Source organism: Centroberyx affinis, unplaced genomic scaffold (genome assembly GCF_046629955.1).
Source record: "Centroberyx affinis isolate AG114_WGS23_722 - 3 ecotype Tasmania unplaced genomic scaffold, CSIRO-AGI_Caff_v1 ptg001727l_1, whole genome shotgun sequence".
NCBI lineage: Eukaryota > Metazoa > Chordata > Actinopteri > Beryciformes > Berycidae > Centroberyx > Centroberyx affinis.
In genome coordinates, this window is record NW_027280134.1 from 27316 (window position 1) to 54565 (window position 27250).

The 27250-nt window shown below is 40.9% G+C and overlaps 2 protein-coding genes across 2 annotated transcripts in view; both read left to right on the top strand.

The window, feature by feature from the left end:
• The first annotated feature begins 4550 nt into the window (after positions 1-4550).
• LOC139651923 (tubulin alpha-1A chain-like) lies at positions 4551-6332 on the top strand. Its single transcript, XM_071528817.1, has 3 exons — positions 4551-4773; positions 5128-5276; positions 5358-6332. Exons 1-3 carry the CDS (start codon positions 4653-4655, stop codon positions 6330-6332), a joined length of 1245 nt encoding a protein of 414 aa, XP_071384918.1. The 5' UTR covers positions 4551-4652.
• A 2458-nt stretch (positions 6333-8790) lies between these two features.
• The window catches only part of taf2 (TAF2 RNA polymerase II, TATA box binding protein (TBP)-associated factor), a 32158-nt gene continuing 13698 nt past the window's right edge, over positions 8791-27250 (top strand). Inside the window, exons 1-18 of the mRNA XM_071528811.1 lie at positions 8791-9279; positions 9494-9548; positions 10449-10609; positions 11700-11818; positions 12285-12426; positions 13453-13684; positions 14660-14844; positions 15414-15527; positions 18268-18367; positions 18630-18715; positions 21062-21197; positions 21367-21521; positions 22183-22297; positions 22487-22596; positions 22927-22992; positions 23520-23646; positions 23906-24031; positions 26999-27139. Coding sequence (XP_071384912.1) covers positions 9230-9279; positions 9494-9548; positions 10449-10609; positions 11700-11818; positions 12285-12426; positions 13453-13684; positions 14660-14844; positions 15414-15527; positions 18268-18367; positions 18630-18715; positions 21062-21197; positions 21367-21521; positions 22183-22297; positions 22487-22596; positions 22927-22992; positions 23520-23646; positions 23906-24031; positions 26999-27139 — 2220 coding nt within the window. The 5' untranslated portion in view covers positions 8791-9229. The remainder of the gene's footprint in view (positions 9280-9493; positions 9549-10448; positions 10610-11699; positions 11819-12284; positions 12427-13452; positions 13685-14659; positions 14845-15413; positions 15528-18267; positions 18368-18629; positions 18716-21061; positions 21198-21366; positions 21522-22182; positions 22298-22486; positions 22597-22926; positions 22993-23519; positions 23647-23905; positions 24032-26998; positions 27140-27250) is intronic.

Sequence of the window (27250 nt, forward strand, 5' to 3'; positions counted from 1 at the left end):
TGCTTGGAGACTCTCAGCATGTTCTCTTACCCAGGGACTCTAACAGAAAGATCTGTGCTCAGCGTGTTGAATCTCTTCACACATGCCAACACACAAAAAAGAAACACAGTTGTCAGGACTTTGTAATGGAACTGAAGTATGTGAACCCTTTCCATTGTTCAGCAGGGAGCGAGCTAACATGATATACTTGGATATAATGAAGACTGAAACCACTACCAGCATGATGGCTGCTGCTCTGGTCGGTAGACAATGTAGAGCAACACAGGTAGACACTTTCTGGTTGGTGCCTATCTGTATCCACAGACGTGTGGAAGCTGTCACTGCCATGTTAAATATAGCCAACAAGGGCAGGATTTCATCCGGTGATGAGGAATATTGACTGGTCTGCTGCATCTTCTCAGCAGGAGAAAGATGCTTCTTCATTCTGTCAGATTGGTATCAAATTCTGTGTTTGTCCACAGGGTGGCGCTACTGGACAGAGGGACAGATGTGCTCTTATCATTTCAAACTGCTGGCAGTTTGAGCGGGTGGTCAGAAAATAAAACTGCAATGTACTAGGCCTAATTTATTGGAAAGTGTATTAACTCATCATACAACCTCATGAATGGACTTGTTGTGTTGTGGTCTTTCTTCTTATTCAAAGTCATCCAGGCAGAAATGCTCCACTATTGCTGGGTGCCCATTCTGCTAAGTTTCCCCTCTAGTGACGCTGCGTAACTCTCTGCAGTTAAAGTTTTGATAACATCTACCATCTGTAGCAGCCAAGCAGACATGTTATTTATTTATGAGCCAATACAAAAGATGTGCATTTTTTTCATTATTGGTCTTTTAACACACTGAAACATGTTCTTTGGTTGTCAGAGCGTCTTCAGCTGACTTATTACACACCACAACATATTATTTAGTACAAACCTTGTTTATTGAATTATTTTTATACATAAGGCATAAATACGTCATTCACACAGGTGGTGAATGTTTTAGGGACTGTCGTGGTTTCCCCAGGTGACAAAAGAATCTTTTCTCAAGGCAGAAGAATGGTATAATATGAAGATCTTTATTGGCACCAAAAGACCTGAGTTTTTCTGCAGAAGAACTGGCTTCATGCCAGATTACAATAGCTTTTATACACTTTGATCAGTATGACACCCCTTTAAGTTAACCACTCCTTCCCATGGGGTTTTTCCATAAGATCTCTCTATTCAGTGTCATTTCAGGGTGGGGGCCGAGCATCCTATGAGAATCGTACCATATTGATGGACAGTCTCCTGACGTTCCTATCAAGGTCTCCTCGTGCATTCCCAGATGTCTAGCGGCCTTGTGGGCTATCTGGGGCCTACTCGGAGCTGTTCATTCTGCTAGTATATGGCTTTTGAGATCTTCTGTTTTACAGGCCTTTGACTTGATTTTATGCGTATTAGGGTATATGTTTACTATATGTATATATAAGCTATAAGCATGATTTTCTACTACAGGACAACATTACAAAATAATTATCATCATTGTCATTATCATTGTTGTGCATAGAAGAAGAGTCAGCATACAAACAGCACACAAATCTCACAACAGTCAATCACACACACACAGCATCACATTGCATTATCATCACGTCACAAACATGAAGGCAACTTTCGTTCTTCATACTCACTGAACATAATGGGAAAGTGTTACGCAAACAGTCAATGCAGACATAGTTTCCTATCGTGCATAGTGTCAGAAACAGAGTGGGTCAACAGCATAGTGAACAGTGACAATGCGCTAAGACTGCAGCTTTGAGACTGTATTGTTAAAGTATTGGTTTTGTCTGGGACTCTGGTTTCATTCATCAGAGTTTTGTTCTTGTCTGACTGAGGTGATCCTGACTACAGCCTTGCAGTGCATTTCAGGATTTTTTTTTGAATCCTTTAAAATAATGCTTGATTCCTTTTATACATCTGCAATAGTTTCTTTTTTCCAGAATACAATTTGAAGTTATATGTACTACTCCATTTGTTTAAAAAGATCCACCAGAAGTTCTGTTGGTTACGATGACAAGGTATAAACTGCTGTATATACATGAAATGCAAAATGTATTATTTGGGAATGTAATCATTTCTTAAAACTGCCTTCCCATGCATGAAAATGAACAAAACTTGGCACAAAGCTCCAGTCCTATGCCAAACGACACTCACTAAAATATGGGGCAAATAGTCCAGATGGTGGCGCTACAGCAGCGGTCTAAAGACTTCAAATCAACAATACATGCTATAGAGCTCTGTAATTTTGTGAGGTTATCGGCCCAAACAAGACAAAACTTTCATACACTGGTATCTATATGTATCCTACTTAATTATTAAGTAGGCTATTGTTTTTAATTAAAAACTGTTAAACTAATTAAACCTAACTTCTTTGCACAAATTACATGGAAATCACTACAGACCATCCTTAGACATGCACAGATAAAACTATTTTGGGGTTTTCATTTGTGAAAACATGCTTATACCTGATCATACAGAGACATATATTTCCAAAGATATTTCAAGGTTTTAACGATAATCTTGATCTTATTACTTCTTTCTCCAAACTCTTCTTTTTCTTTTGTTTTTCATCTTAAACTATATCTGGCCCCCATCATAAATGCTAGCAGTTATTATTGTTGTTGGCACCAAGTTATAAAGCACTATTTTTACTTTCACTTATTTTTGATTTATGCCTTGTGATCTGAGGTCGTAAGCTTCCACAGGCATATTTTATATGTCCATTTACTGATTGCTTTTTATCTTATAGTGTAGCACTTTAAGAAAAGTTCTATACAATTGGCAATATCAATACAGTTAATATTTTATATGTTGTATGTATAAGCCAGGTAGGTTCATTGGCTTTTTTCTGCTGTGCATTGCGTAAAATGAGATGAGATGTTTTGTGCTGTATTGTGCTGGAAACTGGGAATCCGACCTGGCAACATGACTCCCCTGCGACTTTAAAAACGAGAGCGCGCCTTTGCGTCTAGCGGCAGTTACTAACGTTACATCTTCAACAGAGAATCTTTTCTTCAGCACTTTTACTTAACGCTAATCTCCATAATTAAAATGGTAAGTCGCTCAACTTATAGCTGGTGATCTTTCTTAAAATTCAATATTTGAAGCAAGTTAATGGTTAAACTTTAACCCTGAGGCTGTTAGCTATTCCTGGTAGTGTTCACTTTGGTTGAAATGGCGGTTAACTGTTAGTTAGTTTAGCATTAGTTATTTGACCTCAAATATAAGAGTTTGTGAGCTGCTGAAGATGAACAGTCTGTGTGATTTGATGTGATTTACATTGTTTGCGCCAAATTAATTGTTTAGCCTAAATCGTTTGATAGGATTATACTCATATCTGCCAGTTAAATCAGTGCAGGAAGAAAAGGCAAATGGAGTCTAGTAGAAGACTAGCTAACGGTAGCCAATGTTAGAGCCAGCTGTGTGATGGAACATTCTAGCTCTTTCTCAGTCTCTTCTCCTGTAAGATATGAATTTAACATTTCCCCATGGTTGGCTGGATAAGGCCTGAAGCTACATCATGCAAGCCAATTTTAGGCCCTCTCCTACTTGTCTTGTTTAGTAACTTGGTTAGCTTTGTTTTCTTCTGCACACCAAATTAATAAACTATGAATTTAAAACTAAAGTTGAACATCTGTTATCTGCAACACCGTAACGTTTCGGTCCAGCCGGACCTTGCTCCACCCCTCTCTGTGTCCTCAGCTGTGAGACAATCATGACATCAGTAAGTTAGGTTAAAGAGTAAATCAGTGCAATTTCTTGTAGAATCAAATAGTCAAAAGTGCAACAAGTTATCCCAATAACCACATATTATATACAAAAAATGTACAGTATGTATACAGGGATTAAACACCATTGTAATGGGACATCAGTCGTAATTGACTTTCATAAATCATTACATGGGTTTAATTTAGTAACATAGATGAGGAGACTCCATTCTTGCTACAGCATCACATGCCATGGTATCTCATCATTCAGTCCGTTCAGTGATAGGGTTTGCAATGTAATATCCAATACACTTCTCTCTAATTTATCTCTCTATCTGGTGGGTTCACCTTTTCTATACCACAGAACCTGAATGATGAGATGTCATGTTTACAATCATTGAAGTGAACTATTTAAGACGTCCGAATCACAGGCTTCATTCACTAGTCTGACAAAGGTCCGGTTGGACCGAAACATTACTACAATAAAGGTGTTGCATTGCAAGTAGCAGTGTGCGGGAGTTCATTCTATTGGAAAGTTTACTGTGTTTCTCCGACGCACCTGCACTAACCTTTTTTTGGATGTGCGAGTTTTCCCACTTGCTGATCTGTTCATTCACTGACGACAGAGGGGATGTATTGTGTAAAATGGTTGAAGTGCTATTGGGAATATCTTCAATACAGTATTTATATACATTTATTACAAGCTGCCCCACCATGAATACAATTTGGCATGTTTAATATGAAAACAACTGCAAGCTACTGTGATTAAACACTCACTGCCAGCTGTGGATATATTGTACTGAAATTTTGCCTGTTTTTGCACATTCAGCGTGAGTGCATCTCCATCCACGTCGGCCAGGCTGGTGTCCAGATTGGCAATGCATGCTGGGAGCTTTACTGTCTGGAGCATGGCATCCAACCGGACGGACAGATGCCCAGTGATAAAACCATTGGAGGAGGAGATGACTCCTTCAACACCTTCTTCAGTGAGACTGGAGCTGGCAAGCACGTACCCAGAGCTGTGTTTGTTGACTTGGAGCCGACTGTCATTGGTAAGATCCCATAGCCCGTTCTTGTAATGCACAATTTGGTCACCCAAACCCGACGGACCCAAACCTGACAGACCCAAAATGAAATCCAACCCAAACCTACCAACCTGTCTGATTATTCTTTTACCTTGACTTGGACCTAATCTGGTCAAGCTTTTTTTACGCTTTTTGCTCAAATTGCTTGCTTTATGTCAGGACAACCACAAAATTCAGCCTGAACATAACATGATCCAGATATCGTAAGAACTGGCCAAATCCACCCAAACAAAGAATATCAAGATGAAACATAAATGTCAAGTCAAGCCATCGGTGTGTGAAGTGGATTATACTTCCCTTAACAGTTGCTTCTTTGTATAGACGAGGTGCGAACTGGAACCTACCGCCAGCTCTTCCACCCTGAGCAGCTGATCACTGGGAAGGAAGATGCAGCCAACAACTACGCCCGCGGGCATTACACTATTGGCAAGGAGATCATCGACCTGGTTCTGGACAGGATCCGTAAACTGGTGTGTGTCTCTCGCAGATGAAATTATGTGTATTTATTCTCTTTGAGCAGTTGTAACAGAGCTTTCCTCCTCCCTGTCTAGGCTGACCAGTGCACCGGTCTCCAGGGATTTCTTGTCTTCCACAGCTTTGGAGGTGGCACCGGCTCTGGTTTTACCTCTCTGCTGATGGAGCGCCTATCCGTTGACTATGGCAAGAAGTCCAAGCTTGAGTTCTCCATCTACCCAGCTCCCCAAGTGTCCACTGCTGTAGTGGAGCCGTACAACTCCATCCTTTGTACTCATACGACCCTAGAGCACTCTGACTGTGCTTTCATGGTGGACAATGAGGCCATCTATGACATCTGCCGTAGGAACCTGGATATTGAACGTCCTACTTATACCAACCTTAACAGGTTGATGGGTCAGATTGTATCCTCCATCACTGCCTCCCTCCGATTTGACGGTGCGCTGAATGTTGACCTGACTGAGTTCCAGACCAACTTGGTGCCCTACCCCCGTATCCACTTCCCCCTGGCCACCTACGCTCCCGTGATCTCTGCGGAGAAAGCTTACCACGAGCAGCTCTCTGTGGCCGAGATCACAAATGCTTGCTTTGAGCCGGCAAATCAGATGGTGAAATGTGACCCCCGCCACGGCAAGTACATGGCATGCTGTTTGCTCTACCGCGGGGATGTTGTACCCAAAGATGTCAATAGTGCCATCGCCACCATTAAAACCAAGCGCACCATCCAGTTTGTGGACTGGTGCCCCACCGGTTTCAAAGTTGGTATTAACTACCAGCCCCCCACTGTGGTACCTGGTGGAGCTCTGGCCAAAGTCCAGAGGGCCGTGTGCATGCTGAGCAACACCACTGCTATTGCAGAGGCTTGGGCTCGTCTGGACCACAAGTTTGACCTGATGTATGCCAAGCGCGCCTTTGTGCACTGGTATGTAGGTGAAGGTATGGAGGAGGGAGAGTTCTCTGAGGCCAGAGAGGACATGGCTGCTTTAGAGAAAGACTATGAAGAGGTGGGCGTTGACTCCATTGAAGGAGAGGGAGAAGAGGAGGGGGAGTAGTAAAGGTAAAAAATGAAAGGTGATCCACCTCAGTCAGTTTTCACCATGTTTGTTATTGATTGAAATGTTGTCATGGGTTCATTATTTTAAGCGTGTTCCTTTTCTCCTGTGATTACAATAAACCATTTTCAGAATGTTAATATCAGCTGTTGCATCTGTCTTTCTGGCCAATTCAGCTTGCCAGAATGGTTCATTGTTGCCATTTTGCAGTTCTTAACTTTAGTATGATTAGCACTGATCTAATTGTAAAGGATTGAGGCTTAACTCAAGCGCTCCTTGTTGAACCTACACTTCCACCCTTGTGTTGAAATATCAGAGGGGTCACTGTGTGTTAAAGCTGATGGTCAGTGAGCTCATCAGCCCGTTCAGATGTCTGATGTCTTCTGCTAATAGTTCATCTCACATTTTAGCAGTAATGCTAAAATCTGCTAGCAGTTATAATTCCAATTTAAACTAAGTGCTAGCAGTTATGATGGGCCGGAGAGATATGGTTTTAGAGGAAAAAGAAAAACAAAAGAAAGAAGCATTTTGAGAAAGAAGTAATAAGATCAAGATTATCATTAAAACCCTGATATATCTTTGAAAACATATGTCTCTATATCATGCAAAATGCATGATTAGGTATAAGCATGTTTATTCTGTAGCACCCAGGACTCAAACTCGACCTTTGAAACCAACAGCAAGTCATGAACTTGTTGAGCGATCTGAGAAGTGTTTAGAATAGAGGAGGATTTACAGTATGATAGTCAGCCACCAGCTGTATGATAACATCTGTCCATCCATATAAAAGCAGATTTCAAAATAGTGTCAAATATTCAGTTTTCAAGATAAAATTTTGAGAATTTAATAGATAACATAGAGATGTCTGTAATTTCAAGAATTGAGTGCTCCACAAAAGAAATCATACTCTCTCTCTCTCTCTCTCACTCTCTCACACACACACACACACACACACACACTTCAAGCCATGACAAAACTTTAGCAGCATTATCTGAAGAGAACTGCGTACAGGCAATACAACTGGCAGTGGATGAAAGAAAGCCAACAGCTGTCTGTTTGTTGTGACAGCATAGTTTTTGAGACCATTTCATTGTTTTGCTATATTTGCAATGGGCCATAGTTGCATAGACGACTGGCAAGTGTAGCTAAATTTAAATTCTCTCTAATCCCTAACTTGGATCAAACAGGATTCACTGAAACAACAGATTTCCTGAAACAATCCTCTGTGTACATCAAGATATGTAGGAATGGAATTAATTAAAATGAATTACAAATTGTTAAACAATTACAGAGTGACCCGATTTTTTGATTTGCAGTCATTTCTATTCATTGGCAATGAATAGAAGGATTATATAAACTAGTAATTTATTCTCATATTTGTGGACTACCTGCACTAAGACTTTGGAAGAATAAACATTAACATCTTTGTGTAACAAGCTTGCATTTTCAATTCCTTTCTAATGTATAATTTGAATCAGTGATTGGGAATCATAGGGCTAACACAACATGGTTCTTGAAATCACATCATGGAAAAACAAAATTCCAGCATCTTTAACTTCCAAATGTACTTCAACAATTGGATTAACAGGTCAGAGAAAACAACATCTAATAAGCTAAACTATGCACTATTTCTGTTTGTTAATATGTGAAACATTCTATTTAGGTGCTAAATATCAATTGAATGTGTAACAGAAAAGTAATATAATGACTGATGTAACAAAACAGTAATTTTACCATGCAACAAATCTGTACAGTGAGAATGATATTAGCACAAACAAATAACCAGGGAGCCTTCTGGGATAGTCCAGAAGTACTACAAATGAAAAATGAAAAAAACACTAAAATTAGACTATACAGAGGATCTCCTGCAGGCATCTCATAACTCTGATGACTTAGAAGCCTTAGAAGACCTAGGAGGAAAGCCCATACTGTCTGAACCTTTTCTTCTTTAATTTTCAAAGTGATTGTGGGTCATTCTGTTTTTGTGGACAAAATAAACACAAGGAAACTTACCAAACAAAGTTATTAGAATCTCCTTCTTTCTGCATATTGTGTCAGTAAACTTTCATAAAAATAGAAATCAGATTTTTATTCAAAATTACAGCATCCTGTACACCCATGACCACAGCGGGAACACTCATACATACAATATCCAGCAGATGGTGCTATTTTACCATAACAGGAAGAGTGCACCATGTTGGCGATGACAGCTAGCCCCGCCCATACTGTGTGCTACAAATTCAATTTCTTCGCTTTTTTTTTTTTTTTTAAATAAACAATTACACATTGACCGTTATGACAGATGTTGGGAATATTGACGACTGTTCTTTGACAGAAACTTATATATATGTTTCATATGTTTTTTTTTTCTTTTACGCGGGAGGTCAAAGGTTACTAACAAAATGGCTGAACACAGTGGGAGCGCCATCACAATGCTGTGAGCAGCCGGAGAGGGAGGATATATTAAATGTTTTGATGCACCACGACGACAATAATCATCATATGGAACTATATTCTTCTATATGAAACCGAGTGCCAGTCATAGCTGACTTGCATGTATGGATAACTTCACTGTGGTTGCGATACAAAACATTGTACAACAGTTCCGGGGGATACAAGCCGAAGACACGACTCTCTCTTCACACAGTCCGGACTGCTGCATTTGACTTCTGTGTCTGCTCATACTTTACACATTTTGTATGTTTTTGTTTTTGCGAGTGCTGCAGTACATTAGAGGCATCTCTTTACTAATTTGCCGTCTCGTAAGCCTGTTTTAAAGTGCTGAATTTTGAACTGATACACAGTAGAGCAACTCGACTTTTAGCAAGACCATCAAAACATCACACACCGTGTTGTTAGCATGTTGAAAGTCAAGTAACTCCCAGCACCAAGCGAAGATGAACAGGAAGAAGGATAAAGGATTTGAGAGCCCGCGTCCCTTTAAATTATAAGTATTTTCGTTTACTTTTGTTTTAGATGAATAGATTGGAAGTAAGTCTTATTGGATAGCACAGCATAGCATACAGTTGGTCTCATTTGCTGTAAGTGTACACTACAAATAGACAAATAGTTTTGAAGAAATCTCTGTTCATTGAATGAATGAAGTCCCTACTATAGCTGTACATCACATATTGACATTCTGCTTTTGTCAATGCTTTTACGACCCACCAGGCGGTGTGCATCAACAACATCAACTTCCAGAGGAAGTCTGTCATTGTAAGTACAGTGCAGCAACTATAGTATTCAAACTGATTTGTTCAGTAATTACACACTTAGACAGTAGTGGAGATTAAAACTAGCAAGTTACAGCCACTCCAGTCACTGTAGCTACTTGAGAACCTTTTAGGGACACTACATTTCTGAGTATTTTTAATAGTAACATTTATTTGTATGCACACAATGAGATATAGCATTTGCAGTAACAGTCATTAGTATAGTTGGTGGATGTGCTGTGATTGATAGCCTTGGCACCTTGTAGCACATCCTTCAAACTCGACTAAACTAGTCACTAAACTGCACTGCAAATGGCAACACCTGGCTAGAAACACACAGAAGTATGATATAGTTTACATAAATGTCCACAGCACTCAGTAAGAACTACTTAATAAGTGTGCACTAATTTTGTAAGACATTTTACAACAGTCGTGTGAGATTAGTTTCACCTATTATTAATCTGACCATTCACTGACGCACTCCACTCTTATTCGCTCTGGGATAAACTGAGTTAGTTACTAAATACTACTAAACTTTTTTCGTCACATTTTCTAATAATGCTTCTCATGATGCAGGATATTATGCAGGCGTGTGTAGCAGTCTTTATTCTGCCACCTACATACAGTATTCTGTCCAGCCTAACTTACATTAACAGGGATTTGGAAAGACTTTGGTACCATAATAAAACCAGTGGCTTTGGATTTCTATGGAATAATTTGGGGGCCAACGTAACCCTTCATGTAACTCACATTGGGGTCCTCCTAATCCAGACATTAAAAACACTGCTGTAGCTGATTTCCAAATGATGGCAATGGTTAAGTGGCCACTGTCCACTGACCTCTCTCTCTCTCTCTCTCTGTCTGTCTATCTCTCTCTCTCTCCCTCCCCTTTCCTCTCCTCTAGGGCTATGTCGAGCTCACCATTTTCCCCACAGTGGTCAACCTGAACAGGATCAAGCTCAATAGTAAACAGTGTCGCATCTACAGGGTCCGAGTCAATGAACTCGAGGCCCCCTTCAACTACAATGACCCCACGCTGGAGGTGTGCCACCATGAGTCCAAGCAGTGAGTAAATCAGTGCACCGTCATTTGTTTTCGGATGCAGAAAATTTGGTTTCACTATTAGGCTGGAGATATTAAATCGCAGCTCATAATTTGTACCATACACTACTGAAAATCATTCTGCAAACAGTGTGCTACTTTGTCTACTGAAATTTCCAGAAAGCTTTGTGAATACATGTCAAGGTCCCCACGGGTCCTTGAAATCCTTGAAAGTTTGTGAATTTGAAAAAAAAAAATCAAGGCCTTGAAAGTTTTTGAAAATAGACATAAATAGACAGTCGAATGATGCAGGTTAAACAGCGGCAAGCAAGCGAGAAAGCTAACGTTAAGCGAACCTTCAGCTATGCCTGGAAAATGTAAATTCCAGGACTCGTGGCTGAACTTGTAAATAAGTCTCTGTCGCTCAACTTACACAATATATTGTTTTGCTGTGTTAGAGAAGGCAAGAGACCACATAGTCTGCCATCACTGTAACACAGCACAGTTGAGAAGTGTTCGCACATTCAAGCCTCTCTCTCTTTTTAATTGTCTGTGAGCTTCTGTAAAGCCTGCTAGTTCTCATTATAAAAATTCTCAGTGTTGTAACAGTAATTAACCTTGATCCGTGTCTCAAACTATGCCGTGTTGGGTCCTTGAATTTGAGGGAATTGGGCCTGGAAAGTCCTTGAAAGGTGTGGGAACCCTGACATGTGACAGAATAGAAACGTCAACACACAGTTGTCAAAAGATTTACTTGCGTTACATTTTTGGTGCGTAAACAAACAGTAAGTTACTGATATCTGCATAAAACGCTAGCACGGACTTTCCTTTTACAAGAGAAGCAATGTGAAATCATCTGAACTTTTAAATGTGTTAAATCAATGTGTGTGCAACTTAATGGAAGCAGTACAATTTCATAACATGTCTATCTATTTGAACAGTAAAAATGAAACAAGTTTGGACAGCACCGCTGTTGGGTAGTTTTAGGGAAACTTTTTGTCCAAACTTTTCATCCAGTGCCTACACAGCAGCAATGAATGTGTGCTGTGAGCCCCCAACTTGTCCTGGTGCTCATACAGTTTTTCTGTGTGTGTGCACGTGTGTGTGTATGTAGGAGGAACCTGAACTATTTCTCCAGTGCCTACACAGCAGCAGTGAGTGCTGTGGACCCTGATGCAGGACATGGGGAGCTGGTTATCAAAGTTCCCTCTGAACTCTGGAAACAAGGAGACGGTAAGAGGCACAGACAAAAAGGCATATGGACAGTTCTGTTCCATCATTCAGAGGATTCACTCTGTAAAAGTGTTATCATTTTGTCAAACAATAACTTACATCACCTTTACTATCCTTTTAAAAAATACCACCATTTGTTCAGATCCAATGCAGTCAATCATTTCATGAGAGTAAGTTTAACTTTTTTTCAAATGGGCTTTGTCTTTTTGGAATGAAACGTTTAGTCATTTAGCCAAAGGAGGATTACACTTATCAATCAGATATTTCCTGAACTATGAATATGAAACAGATATTAGGGTTTTTGTGCATTTCCATTGGCCCAGGCTAAAGAAGGTGTACATGACAGGCTTAAACATCCATAGACTATATTAGATCATGGTTCCAATACTATCCCTGTATCTAACCCTAAGCCTAATCCTGTAAGAACATGGCTATACACTAACATTCCTATGTTTTGTGTCTCCAGATTTGAAGGTGTTGAAAGTATACATTGAATTTTCCCTTGACCAGCCAAAGGGGGGTCTCCACTTCGTTGTTCCTGATGTGGAGGGCAGTATGGCAGAGAGAGGAGCTCATGTGTTCTCCTTCGGATACCAGAACTCCACCAGGTCTGGAAAAAATGAATTTATATTCATCCTGATTTAGTTAAGTCAAATAGAAACAAATTCTTATAAACAGTCATGGATAATAGCCAGTTAAATTACATTCCACTAAAGATTAAACTTTTCCCTATATTTCCAGGTGCATTTGTTGGCATTTGCTGGCCTGCCATTAAAGCTGCACTAGGCAAGATTTTTATGTAAAAATGCCCCTGTCTTACCAGCCTAAATCACAAAGAGGGGCTTCAGCAGAGAAAAGTGTCCCATTCCCCCTAACTGAGACCCCGTAAATTCACCCTATTTGCCCAAATGAAATTCTGGGGTTAGGTATGGCTACTTCCCCGATTACAGGACTTGATGAAGCGAAACTTGAGAGCGAAATGCAGACTGTCTCCAAAACAGCACTGAGCAGCGCTCCATCCAGAAAGTGCTGGATTGACCAACGTTAGATCTTTTGCCTGTCTCATCCCTTTGGCATCCTTTGGTATAAAGCATCACACATTGGTTGGGTTGGTAAACATGAGCGTGCTGTGTGCAGTTTAGTGACGTCACGTTACATGTTTTCTGGGTATTGAAGTTTAAATTTTCACTTAGCTCTCAATGCCTTTTTTGAGTCGCCAATGTGCAAAGTAGCTTTAATGCATTGTGGTAACGCACACATGATATCATTCTTCAGACTCCTAAACTTATTGCATTCTCAGTGCTAATCCATACACTGTAATATAGGCCTGATGTCCTTATAGGTTATCTAACCTTCCCCCCCTATATGCTCAAGACCAGATTTCTATGTCCTCTTACAGTATATCTTCCCCAAAGGTTCTTGTTCCCCATTGTGAACTTGTACTCGGGTCCAGGTGTATACCACTTAACATAACTATATTCACTCCTATCTTCTCTGTAGATTCAAGTTCACCTGTGCGGACTTGGACTGACAGATGGCTATATAGTGTACTATTAAAACACATGATAGCAGCACTCATTGCATTCATTTCTGTGCCTGTGCTCAAAGCTCACCAAATTGTCTCTTCTCCCAAGATTCTGGTTCCCCTGCGTTGACTCCTACTCGGAGCTGTGCACGTGGAAGCTGGAGTTCACAGTGGACGCTTCCATGGTGGCAGTGTCCTGTGGGGATCTGGTGGAGACCATCTACACCCATGACATGAGGAAGAAGACATTCCACTACGTCCTCCCCATCCCTACCGCTGCCCCCAACATCTCCCTGGCTGTGGGGCCCTTTGAAATCCTTGTAGACCCCTACATGCATGAGGTGGGTTTGCAGTGAGCAGTGGTGGGTTTAAATTGTGAGGTTGCTGTGTGCAGGTTGGGGCATTGAAAAACAGAACCTGTTAACTCTACCAACTACTGACCGCTACGTCCATCTTTTTTTTACAGTCTATGCTATTGACATAGAGATATAATACAGTTAGTCAGAGTAGGGTTGGAATACTTGCAGTTTTATGTGCGTCCCTGAAGTTTGACAAGTCGTTTGTGGGTGATGTATTTTCTACAAATGACCACTAGGTGTCTCTAACCACCAAGTGTCAATGTTCAAGTTCAGGGTTCCTTTACTGCCATTGGTAAGTGTCTTTTTGAAAGGATACAAATGACAAAAAGAACTGTAAAGGCGTCATAGTGGATATGTTTGATTACTTCATTAAGCCGCTTCACCCAAACTATCTGGATTTTACTGCCTGCCCACACCAGGCATTCGTTATATTCCCACTGCAGCTTTCATGAAAAAGTATTTATTTTTATGAAAGATAAAAGCAAAAACTTTTTTCCAACGGTATAACTAATAATTGAGCAGCTGATACACTGTGACTAAGAGGTGGTATATTGTAACCCCATCCTCCACTTTAAGTTGACAGTGAAAGTAAAAGTCATTTTAGAGCCACCTGTTATCGCAGGAGCCTTTCATGATATTCTGTTATGGTAACTGTCATTACATTTTTATTTTCTGTGTTTCCCAGTTTGTAAGACAGAGGTAACAGACAATATCATTTATGTTGTTGTGGTCTCAGTGGCGAGCAAACTAACACATCTTTTGAACAAGTGACAGTTACACAGTTGCTAAGAGGACATAAAGAATGTCTCCAGAAGTGTTTCCATTTTTTTTTTTTACTTGACAAAGTGAGTCACACACCTTTGTTGCCTATTACATTGAAAGGTTTGACTGTTATGCCCAGTGACAAAGGTACATCTGCATATAAATAACTACAGCGGCGGTCTTGTTCTCTCTCAGGTGACCCATTTCTGCCTGCCGCAGCTGCTGCCGCTGCTCAAACACTCCATGTCCTTCCTGCATGAGATTTTTGAGTTCTATGAGGAGATCCTGACATGCCGCTACCCTTATTCCTGCTTCAAGACTGTATTTGTAGATGAGGCCTACGTACAGGTGTCCTCCTATGCTTCCATGAGCATCTTCAGGTAGGCACAAGGTTGCGTTTGTGTTTGTTTCTGTCTGTCTCTATCTGCCAATCAGGTAAGAGGGATAGGTAGTTTGTGTGTGCGTGCACCTATGTGCAATCTTGTTTTTGTGCATGCACTGTTTTCCCTGTCCAAGGAATAACCAACTTTACAGAAGTTAAATTCACATTAAGTTAATTTGTCCAAATACTTGGAGTAATTTTTGACTTCTGTTGTACTCTATCACAAGCAAGCTAGTTAATCAGAGCAGAGATCCAGCTGACACATCTAGTGAGGAAAAATACTATAATAATAATACTGCTTTTTTTGGCTTGAGAAGAAAATGTCCTGCAATGCCAGTCGCTCACTCGTATCACTGTCCTCAATCTTTCAACAGTTTAAAATGCAAATAGTTGAAAATGCATTCACATGCAATCAGATATATAAAAACATGAATTTCCTACTTACATTGGTCAGCTTCACTGACAAAACAGCTGGCAAGCACACTAAGCTAGTTTTCACTTGTTTCCACTCTATTCTCTATCTCCATCTCCATACTCCTCTCTTACCACTTCCCTCTCTGTTTTCAGCACCAACCTGCTCCACAGTGCCATGATCATTGACCAGACTCCACTGACACGACGCTGTCTCGCCCAGGCCCTGGCACAGCAGTTCTTTGGCTGTTTCATCTCCAGAATGTCTTGGTGAGGGTCAACACACACAAACACACAAACAAACAATTCAGTGCCCAGCCTGCACAGAGAGCAGGACACTTTGTAGCCCTGATTGAACTGTGTAAGCTAACAATTACTATTATATTGGAAGAGTTGTTGTTCATATTTTATGTGGTAACATTTAGTCCTGAGAGATTGAGTGCAGAACTAACCTATTTCATCATCGCTAACCCGAACACTGCTGTTGGAGGAAATAATAATGAATCATCTTTAGGAATTTAGACAAAAGGCTCCTTTTCAAATTGGTGCCCATGGATTTCTGAAACTAGCCCTGGGCTAAGTAGCATGTGAAAAGGTGTTATGAGTGCGATAAAGTGTTAACAATGCAGAGATCAGTCTGTGATGTATCAGTGGCCAGATTTTTATATAATGGAAAAGTGCTGTCATTATTGTTTGGAAGTGTGCTAACTTACTTACCAGCCACGTTCGATGGAGCCCAGGCTGTCAGCAATTCCTTTCCAATGCATTCTGGTCTCTATGAGAAGTGTGGTAACATTTAACCCTCAGATCTGTACATATATGGCTGGTGATGAGAGATTTACAACAGAACTAGCCTATTTCGTCAGTGCTAGGAGTCAGAAGTTGGGCCAACACTGGCCTGACTGACTGTATGTGCCAACATGATGGATCGCTGTGTTACTGCCTGGCAGCTTGGTCAATGCGGTGTGCGAGCGAGAGTGAGTGAGTGATACATGAGCCTGTGCTTGCTTGTGCTAGGCGGCCCCTCAGTAGGACTTTAACACTCTCCAGTGCTGCTCGCACTGTAGAGAGAAATGCTTGGATTTTACCAAAGGTGTCCAAGCCTTTGATTCTCTACAAACAATGAACCTCCTGTCTCCCCTCTCCTTCCCTTCTGTCTCCTCCCCTCCTCCACTCTCCTCCTGTCCCTCTCCTACCTCCTTTCTCCTCTCCTCCCCTCTCTTTCTGTCCCCTTCTCCTCTCCTCTTCCCTCCAGTGACCTCTAAACACACATCAGATGTGGGGCCTTGGGATTTCAGTACCATTTGTTTGGCTTGCTTATGTTGTTGAGCTGGTGTTGTGTAAGAGAAGACCCCAGGAAAGTCAGATCTCTCTTTGATTTTAGCAAAGCATGGCGTCGCCTGCTAACAATTAATCAGAGTGGGGTTTAATTCTAACTGGGGCCTGTAATTGAAGACAGGCTGGACTCAGCAGCTTGTCAGACATCTAAAAGGGAAACTTTATGAAACCATGAAGCCATGTTCTGCTTGGTAAAGGTAGGGTCAACGATGAGCTCAAGAAAAACAAGATTTTGGATCGCCGATTTGTCTCTCCCGCATATGCCTGTCAAATAGAGGATGAATCAGGTTTTCTTTATGAGGATGTAGGTTGATATGAAAATATGATTCACCAATGATTTCTGAAGGTTTTGTTCTCTGTCATGCCATAAATGTGTTATATTAGAGACACAGTTTTAAAAATGTTGAGGGTCACAGCAATTTTCCAAGCCTGAATATGGGGTCACTTTTCAAAAACGGTTGGTAACCTCTGGGAAAGTCAAAGAGTTATTGCTAGAGATTAAGAAAGTAAGGACATTTTGAACTTGTGAGAGAAGTCCAGTGCCCAACATCATCCATAACGCAATCCATAGACGAAGCCACTAGTAGGGCAAAGAGTAGTCCAACTGTGGATAGAGTTTTTAAAGAAAGTGCTTACTTCACTTCATAATGTCCATTACAACAGATGCAGAGATGAAATCATCTTTACAACTTTGGCCAGGCTGGATTCAATTCAGCTTGAAGCGGTGAAACCACCAAGGTTGAATGAAGTATATTGTTTCTTGTTTTTACAAGCTAATAAATCCAGGCTGATAAAGTTGTGAGTGTTGCGTTTGCCATGCCACGTTCCTACGAAGAAATCCCCTCGGGTAAAACTCACTTTTACACAATGATGAGGCAACAGAAACTCAGCCTTGAATGCTTTGAAAAAGTCGCCCACAACGAAGGAGCTGTAAGATAGCAGTGGGAAGAAATGGAGTAGGAACATCAAATCAAATTAAAAGCAATTTAATCACATTTGATTAGAGGATAAAAAAGCATGGCTAGATCATAACCCAATCTGTCTCTTGTAGAACTGAGTGCCAAGCAGAGAGGCATGTGGTCTCATTTTTTGAGTCTTCAGTATGACTCAACTGGGAACCTTGTCCCAGACCTCCCAGTATCAAGCCGGGTACTCTCACAATTAGGCCAGTGACTTGATACTATATATGCCAGTTGCCCAAGAGAAGGAGGTGGGTATACTCCATATACCTGCATATACTCTATGTCCCACTACAGGAGACAATGGAGGAGTAGTGAGCGGTGCTAGTCATTATAGCTAAATTGCTAAGTGGCTTCAAACTCCCTGTTTGCCATACATCACATGCTGGAGAGGCTCTGGGGAATCTGAATGATTGCAGGGCTGGAGTTAATTCACTTTGAACTCCATCAGTTCAAAATGTAAATGTAAACTGCAATTCATTTGCTCATGTTAGAATATTCATTCTCAATTATTTCTAAATAAGTTGGATATGCCAACCTTCTCGTGCCAAATGTTCTTGACTATTTGAATTTCTTTTAGGAAAATCTACTTGTTGAATTGATCAAATTGGAAGGGAATTTACCTCATCCCTGATTGATTGATATTATATATGTACGCTTGTAAGCTTAGGCTGCAGTGCCATCATATGTTAATGTCACCATGTGTTCTGAAGGGCTGATGAGTGGGTGCTGAAGGGAATCTCAGGCTACATCTACGGCCTCTACCTGAAGAAGACCTTCGGAGTCAACGAGTACCGACACTGGATCAAAGAGGTAGAAATTTCACTTTCAGCTTTTTGCATTGTCTTGTGAAGTTTGATAGCAAAAGACTGATTGCATGCTAGGGGAGAATTCCTGGCAGAAATGAAGTTTGGAGGTGTTAAGCTTTTCTTGCAAATTATATCACCACTTTTGAAACTGTTCAGGTGTTTCGCAAGTAAATCAAAAGCACCTCAAGTAGGTTAAATATATGAAACTGAATTAAAATGATTTAAATAGTATTTTTGTGAATTTCTTGTTTCCTGTTGTCCCGCAGGAGCTGGACAAGATTGTGGATTATGAACTGAAGATGGGAGGAGTTCTGTTGCACCCAACCTTCAGTGGGGGCAAAGAGAAGGACAAGTAAGAAAACTAATTAATCTGAGTTTAGAGAAAGAGAGAGAGGCAAAGAGAAAGAACCGGTGACAGTAATGTGACATTGACATTTAACAAATAAGACCGTGCAAGACAGGAGAGACGGATTATACATATCAGTCTACAAATATAGATACAACATTTGATCACTATAATACAACATTTGATCACTATAGCTTTCAAGGAGTTGACTATGGTGACAGTACTTGGAAGAAGCTTGTTGAGATGCCAGGTCATCGTGGCTCTGAAGGACTGGTACTGTCTCCCAGTGAAAGATAGTGGCCTGGGTGGACAGGGGTGACAGTCCCTCCTGCCCCTTTCTTTCTGCCCCGTGGCATCATACAGCTCCTTTGGAACTTCCCATCACCCACTCAGCGGTGTACACAACATTTTAGAGCTTGTCCTTGGAATAAAAGTAGGTAGAGGAGAACCATTTAAGGGTGTTAGTGATGGCGGACCACAGAAACCTGAATGACTCAGTATGACTTCATATTTGAGCCGTTGGTCTTCATGGGAAGTAAATTCTCATCCCCACAGGTTTAAGTGTGTTAAGGAGCTCAAGGATTTTGGCGGCACACCATGAGGCAGTCAGTGGAAGTCATCGGCCAATGGAGAAATCATTGTAATTAGGCTGTTAGGTAAATATGGTCGACCTGAAGAAGGTAGTGTAAGTAAGCCTTGTTTTAGCTGAGATGATTCATAGGCCAGGAGCTCGTCCTGTCCAGGGGTTCACCCTATTCTATCTCTTGTATTCCTGAGTGGCAAGTAGAGGCACATGGGTCTTTGGTAATTGTATCCCAAAGCTCCCAGTATCAGGGCAGATACACACACAACTTAGGCCACAGACTTGGTACTATATACACCATTTGCCCCAGAAAAAGAGTTGGATATAGTCCATATACCTCTGTATACCCTAGACTGCTGGGAAGAGGGGAGTAACAGTGAGCAGTGTTATTCATTCTAGCCAAATAAACTGTTAGCTGGCTCCACAACCCCTGTTTGCCATAAATCACATCCTGGCAAGGGTATAGGGGATTTTAAACTAATCACACCAATACGTAGTCAGAGGCTGGGTGCTGCTTGGCTAAAAACTTTGAACCTATGGTGAGAGCAGGCTGGCTTACGAGATTATAGTTGTAGTTATTTTGGAGAGTGACTGGTGTTTGCATGTGTTTATTGGAGAGAGTTAGTGAGAGAGAGGCATGCCCACACACAGAGAAAGTTTCCCCTGATTATACCAGCACTCAGCTGTGTGTGCTGCCTGTCCACGGCTGAACTACATCCATGGGCATATATGTCTATGCTGTCAACAGTTTGGCTCATAACTATTTAATCTGGAGTGGTGATGAGGTCAGCATGCTAGTTGTGGGAAAGGAGGAAGAGAGAGATGAGTGATCAAGAGGAATCTTTTTTTTCTTACTTTTTTTCTTTTCTTTTTTGTTTTTAATTGTACCTATGATTGAAATGTACATTTGTAAAGATGACGAAAATGCAGATTTCTCCAAATGACAGTTGAAAAATAATTAGCATTTTTGTATTAATATGGGGTTAGTTTACTCTCAGTTCCTGTCAAGTTAACGGTGGAGAGATGTCAGAATAGAAGCTGGCACTAGACTTCAAAGGATGCCTTGAATATTTAACATTTTATCAGTTTTTTTCCCTTACCAAGCACTACCAAGCGCTTGCAATATTGTGGGGGGGGGCGGAAGTACATTTGTTCTTTATCTAGTCTGCCCTAGTTCTACAGTGCCCACTACAGCTTATTATGACAGCTGAGAAGAGAACAGTGTTTGAAGTTATAAACAATTCCTCTCTGCGGTGGAGCTGCAAAGTAGCTGTAGTGCAGCAAGAATGTTTATTTTTCTTTATTCTATTTGACCTTTAAAAAAAAAGGTTGTCAAACGTCTCTTTGACAAGTTAAACCTGGCCATGACAGTGGCATCAGATTTAGTTAAAAATTTAAGGAAATAAAATCATATCATAAAACATGAATAATCTCAAGAAAAGAGAGGGAGAGTATGTTACGGACCTGAAGAAAACCTGAAGATTAAAGCATTTACCACTTCCAATAGATCCATCCTAGTCTGTTCTATACTTTCTTTCATCTCACCAAGACTAACAGGTTCTTTGAATTTCATATCTTTTGCTGACCATTCCATGCAGAAGGGTCAGACATCATTACGGCCTTTGACCCATTCCTGTCTGAACTTTAGGGAAGTTCAGACTATGTTGTACTACACATCTCTGCATAATATAAATGTATTAATACATATGTAGCCTGACTTGATGTGGTGAATACCACCAGATCAGTAACATTCCTCACTGTCTTCTCAGTCCAACACCCCACCTCCACTTCTCCATCAAACACCCCCACACGCTGTCATGGGAGTACTACAAGATGTTCCAGTGTAAGGCCCACCTGGTGATGAGACTGATAGAAAACCGGATCAGCATGGAGTTCATGTTGCAGGTAAGATACAACCAGGAGTCTCTTGTCTTCTCCGTCTCTCTTTTCTAACCATTTAGAATTGGTTTTAGTTACCATATACCAGTATTGGGTGTAGTTCAATGTAAGAAACTCTGAAAAATGGTTCAGTCTTGTTATTTTCAGTTGTGTCTTCTGCAAACCTCTCCTTTAGGTTTTCAACAAGCTCCTCAGCCTGGCCAGCACAGCCTCCTCCCAGAAGTACCAGAGTCACATGTGGAGTCAGATGCTGGTCTCTACTCACGGCTTCCTCAAATCCATCTCCAATGTCTCCGGCAAAGACATAGGACCCCTCATCAAGCAATGGGTGTATCCTTTTATCTGTTTTGTTATTGTATAACACATATTCCTCATAGACATAGAACCGTCTGAAACGGCAGGTGTTAAATAGGGATAAAACATTCAACCAATCACAACAAACCAATACAAAGGAATTTGTTAGAAGTCCAAACAGGAATGTCATAGAGTTCATTAAAACAATGAACAATGAACTTTGGTCTTTGTATGAATGCAATGAGACTGGTAATTCAGACATCACATTTATAGTAGTGATGTAATGGTGCACCAAAATGACCAAATTAACAGAATGGCATCTCAGGTTTGAATATCATTTGCAATAGCGAAAATGAAGCTTTAAAAACAAGTACTTGTCACATTGTGGGGAATAAAATTCTGTATTTGCACTTCAGTTTCCATAAAATGGCTTGTTGGCATTGTTAGGATTCCTTATTGAAATCAAGGGTTTCAATAAAGAATGCTAACAAAAAGGAGATACCTTTACAAGGATGTGGCTAGCTGTCCCATTGGAACATTGGAATTAACAACATTAGAATCACTCCACTAAGACCATTACACAAACAGAGAGACACAGGATCCTTTGTAAAACAATGTTTCCTTTGCTTTGATTGTAACCACAGTGCTCTTGCCAACATAGGCAGATGTTTTTAGCCTTAACCTCTGCTGTACCCAGAGACCAGAGTGCTGTGGTGAAGTTCTTTGGCAGTTTTGCCTTCAACAGGAAGAGGAACGTTCTGGAACTGGAGATCCGTCAGGACTACACATCATCAGGAACTCAGAAATATGTGGTGAGCATTTAGATACAATAAAAAAAGTATGTCGCAAGAGTCTGTTGTTGGGACGCCTGGTGGCTCAACCGGTAGAGCGCGTACCATTAAGCCCAATTCCAACATTTCAAGATTTGGTTCCAGCTATCTAAAAATACAACTATTACACATATAACAATTATATTCATAACTGTATGTTTTTCCCTGTAGGGTCCCATCAAGGTGACGGTGCAGGAGCTGGATGGCTCCTTCAACCATACTCTACAGATAGAGGAGAACAGCCTCAAACACGATATCCCCTGCCACTCCAAGAGCAGACGGTAAGGACTACAGTAAAATGTGTTGTGTATGCCTCAGTTACTGATGATGGAAAAATTGTAAAGTTGGACATCCTTGTGGCTCAGGGTCTGGGATTTATTTGTTCGCGTTTGACTTTGACTAAGTGCCTCCCAACATGTTAAATGCTCTCTGCATTCTTTTTTCCATTCTTTGCTGTCACTCTCCTCAGTAGACTGTCTAGTGAAGCAGAAGTAGCAAAAATCTTTAAAATACATTTTTAAAAGTGAAGGTAGTCCACAGTAATCTGTTGTAGGTTTTGGGTTGGCTAATCACTGACTAGATTCACATGCCCTCTTGGTTTCTTTTCCCAGTAACAAGAAAAAGAAGATTCCTCTGATGAATGGAGAGGAAGTTGACATGGACTTGTCAGCCATGGAGTAAGACATTACACTCTCTCTCTTACTTCTGTCCTTTCTCTTTGTGGATTTTTTTAGTTTAGGTTTTTATTCTGATAGGCAGGACAGTTAAGAACACATTTTGATCTATAATGATGGCCTGGCAGGCTCTTTCCAATCTCTTTTTCAGCCATACACACCCATGCTGCTTCTCTCCAACTCAGCTGCTTAGATCACAGAGTGAGACCTGCTGGCTGACTATACTAATCATATTCTCAAAGACTAGAGTTGGAGGGAGATCAGGATGGGTCCCCAAGTTATTGTTGGGAACACGGTGGCTCCAATAGCTGGGCTAGACTACCATCATGTTTGCCATGTCAACTTTAACTGTATCTCTTGAAGGTGTCAACAGACTGAAAAATTGCAAAGATTCATGACTTTATAATACTAACAGGTATTAAGAAAGGCTGCTAGCATCACTATGGAGTTCACTGTGTCCCATATTTCCTACCCCCCACCCCCCACCCCTCTCTCCCTCTCTCCTTTCTCCTATCCTCTATCCTTGGCAGTGCTGACTCTCCTCTCCTGTGGATCCGAATCGACCCTGACATGTCCATTCTGAGGAAGGTGGAGTTTGAGCAGGCGGACTTCATGTGGCAGTACCAGCTGCGCTTTGAGCGGGACGTAGTGGCACAGGTGGGCTAACTAATGGCAAGAGTTCAGTTCTCTACACCACACATCCTTTGTTTTGAACTATTAAAGTAAGGTTATTTTCGTCCAAGTCCACATGGACCAAACTCTCCTTCATTTTGTTCATTTTTTGTCTTGCTTTGTTTTTGCACCTTTTCCTAAGCCAGCTCATGGCAAACCACTGTACTCCTAACTTTGTACTGCCAGCTGGCTTCTTCAACACGTTTTCAGATGAGAACAATTTGTCCCTTATCACTCTCCCTAGGAGGAGGCTATCTCGGCATTGGAAAAATTCCCAACTCCTGCCTCCAGAATGGCTCTGACTGACATCCTGGAGCACGAACAGTGTTTCTACAAAGTCCGCATGCAGGCCTGCTTCTGTCTGGCCAAGGTGTGTGTGTGTGTGTGTGTGTGTGTGTGTGTGTGTGTGTGTGTGTGTGTGTGTGTGTGTGTGTGAGACAGAGAGAGAAAGAAAGAGAGAGAGAATGCCTGTGTGTGTGGGGGTGTTTCAGTAACATTGGAGCATGAGCAGTGCTTTTATTTAAGTCAGCTCAGCCTAGCTAAGGTAGAAATGGAGGAAGACAAGTTTCTACGGGTCTTAAAAAGTCTTAAATTGAATTATCTAAATTTCAGGACCAATAATGTACAGCAAAATATAGGTTTAAATAATTACAGAAATAAGAAATGTTATTTATATAGCACACAAGTGATAGAAAGTAACAAATAATTAAACAATAAATAAAACTCAACAAGATATAACGGTAGAACAATAACAACAAAAAAACAAAAAACAATGCAACATGAGAATAAAACCACTAAATACAATGACAACAAAACAAGTCAAAACAAATTCTATGAAAAATTAGCGTACCTGTGTTTTAAGAAATGATTTAAAAGTTAACTCTGATTTTGGCCTAAGCTCTTTAAAGGATAAGGCTGGTGCTTTTTAATGCATTGCGTACCGTCAACAAATCCTATGAAAATAACAAAATCAACAATGCGTTTGCTCTACTCCCGTTACTGTCTGACTTCCCATGTACCGTTTTAGCCTTCAACACAGAAGTCATTGGCTCCAACTGTAAGCTAAAAACCTTGAATACAACTCACAAAGACAGTTTTAATTTTAAAAATCGCTAACTGTTACCACGAAAAGTCAGGCTGTTGTAGTTATTACCAAATCAAATTCAAATGGGAACAAATTAATGGGAACAAACTACTTTCCTGAGATCACAAACATGTCTACAGCCGGCTTATTAAGTTGTTTGAGGAAAAAGTCGGCTGACCCGGTGCATCGCGATGATGAAATATGCTGCCCAGAGCAACGGCATGGCTCTTTGACATGTTTTTAATCTTTTTTGAAATACAATGGAGTTCTATGGCTGCTGGGACATGGCTGCATTGGGCACCGGCTACATGGACGAGACTTGTTGGCAAAACAAAATCATTGTTGATTTTGTTATTTTCATAGGATTTGTTGACGGTAAGTAATCCATTAAAAAACACCAGCCTTATCCTTTAAGATGGGCCATCCGAAGCCAAGAGTTCCAGATAGAAAACTAGACTTGTAAAATGAAAGAATAAGGATGCATGGAGGAGAGAGAGGTAGCTTGGCAAGAGGAGGGAGAGGGGAAGGAAAGATTTTGAGAGAAATACGTATGGATTACTAGATGAAAGAGAATAGGGAATTAGGAGAGATGGGAAGGCCTTAGGGCAAATTAGTGGAGGTTTGGGAGGTTTGGGAGGTCTGGATGAATGATGAATGGAGGGAGGGATGAAAGGGAGAACAAAAAAAAAAAGGAAAGAGATGGCATGCACACAACATTGCCACTATATGACACAATAGTCTATAGAGTCACAGAGAGCCCCTGAATTTTGCTCTACTCAGAGCTGATATTTGGAATTTCTTTCAGGATTCAAGGATGTTTGGTCACACAACTCCTTTTTATTTCTAAGATTACAGAGATTACAAGATTACAGTTTTCCTGGGTTTTTTTTAAATGTCTTCTCTTTCCTGTCCCTCTCATCTGTATTCCAGAGATTTTACAAAAAAATAATAATTTTGTGCAAAATATTGTTTAGTTCAAACAATATTGTGTAAAGAGCTACAATGTAAACACTTAGTCAACATATTAGATACCAACCAGCAAGGCCACCCAGCAACTTAACCCTCCCCACACTTTTACAACTCAGTTCAACTGAATAATCCTGTTCTCTGGCGACAGGAAAGCCTATTCTGTGGATTTGGTGTATTCCAACCTTAACCCCAGTGGATTTCCTCCATTCGAGTTCCACCTGAACCAATATTTTCACAACATGATAAACTGAGTGGAGGTTGAAATGGCAGCGCTTCAGTTCTTTCATTAAGTTGCTGTGTTTGGCCACAGAACCCTCAACAGACTTCGGCGTAATGGCCCCTACATCGTCAAAACAGACTGACGTACACATACACAGAGACACATGCACGCTCTCACGTGCACATAGAAGCATGCGCTCACACACTAACACACCCACACTATTTTTGACCACAAAGTGAAATATGATTTACATTAAACCTCTGATGGACTTGGCTGCGTTATGATTGGTTGGGATGGATATTTGCTTGCATGCTATTTGTACAAAGTGTTGGAAGGAAGGAAGCAGGAACAGCCTGAGGATAAAAAACAGGGGGCACATATAAAAACTGAATGCTGAAAAATGCAAGCGTCTGTAGAAAACATGACTGACAAATGCGCACATAAAATACAGATGTGTTCACAAATACACATACGTATGCACACACGCTCATAAAAAAAAAACACTCTCACGTGTGCGTGCGCTCAAACACACACAGACACAGTCCTGTGGACGGGTGGCTTTGCCCCCCTCTATTTACCTTACCAAATGACAACATCCTGTGTCAGTGACCCTTAGCCCCATATTACCACATTAACACAAATCCCCCCAATATCCTGTTGGAACCCAGAGACCACTGGAGCCGCATGTCTTATACCTGTGGAAACTCTATATGCTGCTCATATGTGCATTTACCATTTATTTTTTAGTGCAGTTCTCTTGCTCTCGCCACAGAATTATAATGGTCAGAAAGGACATTGTTATATAAGTTACAACATTCTTTAATAGTCATTTGGGTGCCACACTCAATATATCTCATGGCTGCCATAGAACTGTCGAGAGCGTGCTGCTCATATGCTGCTTTATATTTCATGTGCTCTGCAGGAACCTTGAATATCTAAATTTGCCACATTTCTACTGTGATGCCAGCAGACATTGTCCTCCATGTGCAGAACCTGAACTGAACTGACCTGATTGATGTGAAATTGATTGTGTTTAACTTTTGTGCATGTAAATCCTCTTGCAGATTGCCAATGCCATGGTGAGCACCTGGCAGGGCCCGCCTGCTATGAAGTCCCTGTTCACTAGAATGTTCTGCTGTAAGAGCTGCCCCAACATCGTCAAGACCAACAACTTCATCAACTTCCAGAGCTACTTCCTACAAAAGGTACATAAAAACACACACACACTAGTACACACACTTAGTAAAACACACACTAGTTCTTAACGATGTCAAGATCAACGGCTTCATCGGCAGACGGTAGACACAAACTATAAT

Coding starts and splice junctions, on each gene's coding strand:
- LOC139651923 (XM_071528817.1), top strand. CDS start 4,653: ATGCCCAGTGATAAAACCATTGGAGGAGGAGATGACTCCTTCAACACC. Junction 4,774..5,127: donor CTTGGAGCCGACTGTCATTG/GTAAGATCCCAT, acceptor TTCTTTGTATAG/ACGAGGTGCGAACTGGAACC. Junction 5,277..5,357: donor TGGACAGGATCCGTAAACTG/GTGTGTGTCTCT, acceptor CTCCCTGTCTAG/GCTGACCAGTGCACCGGTCT.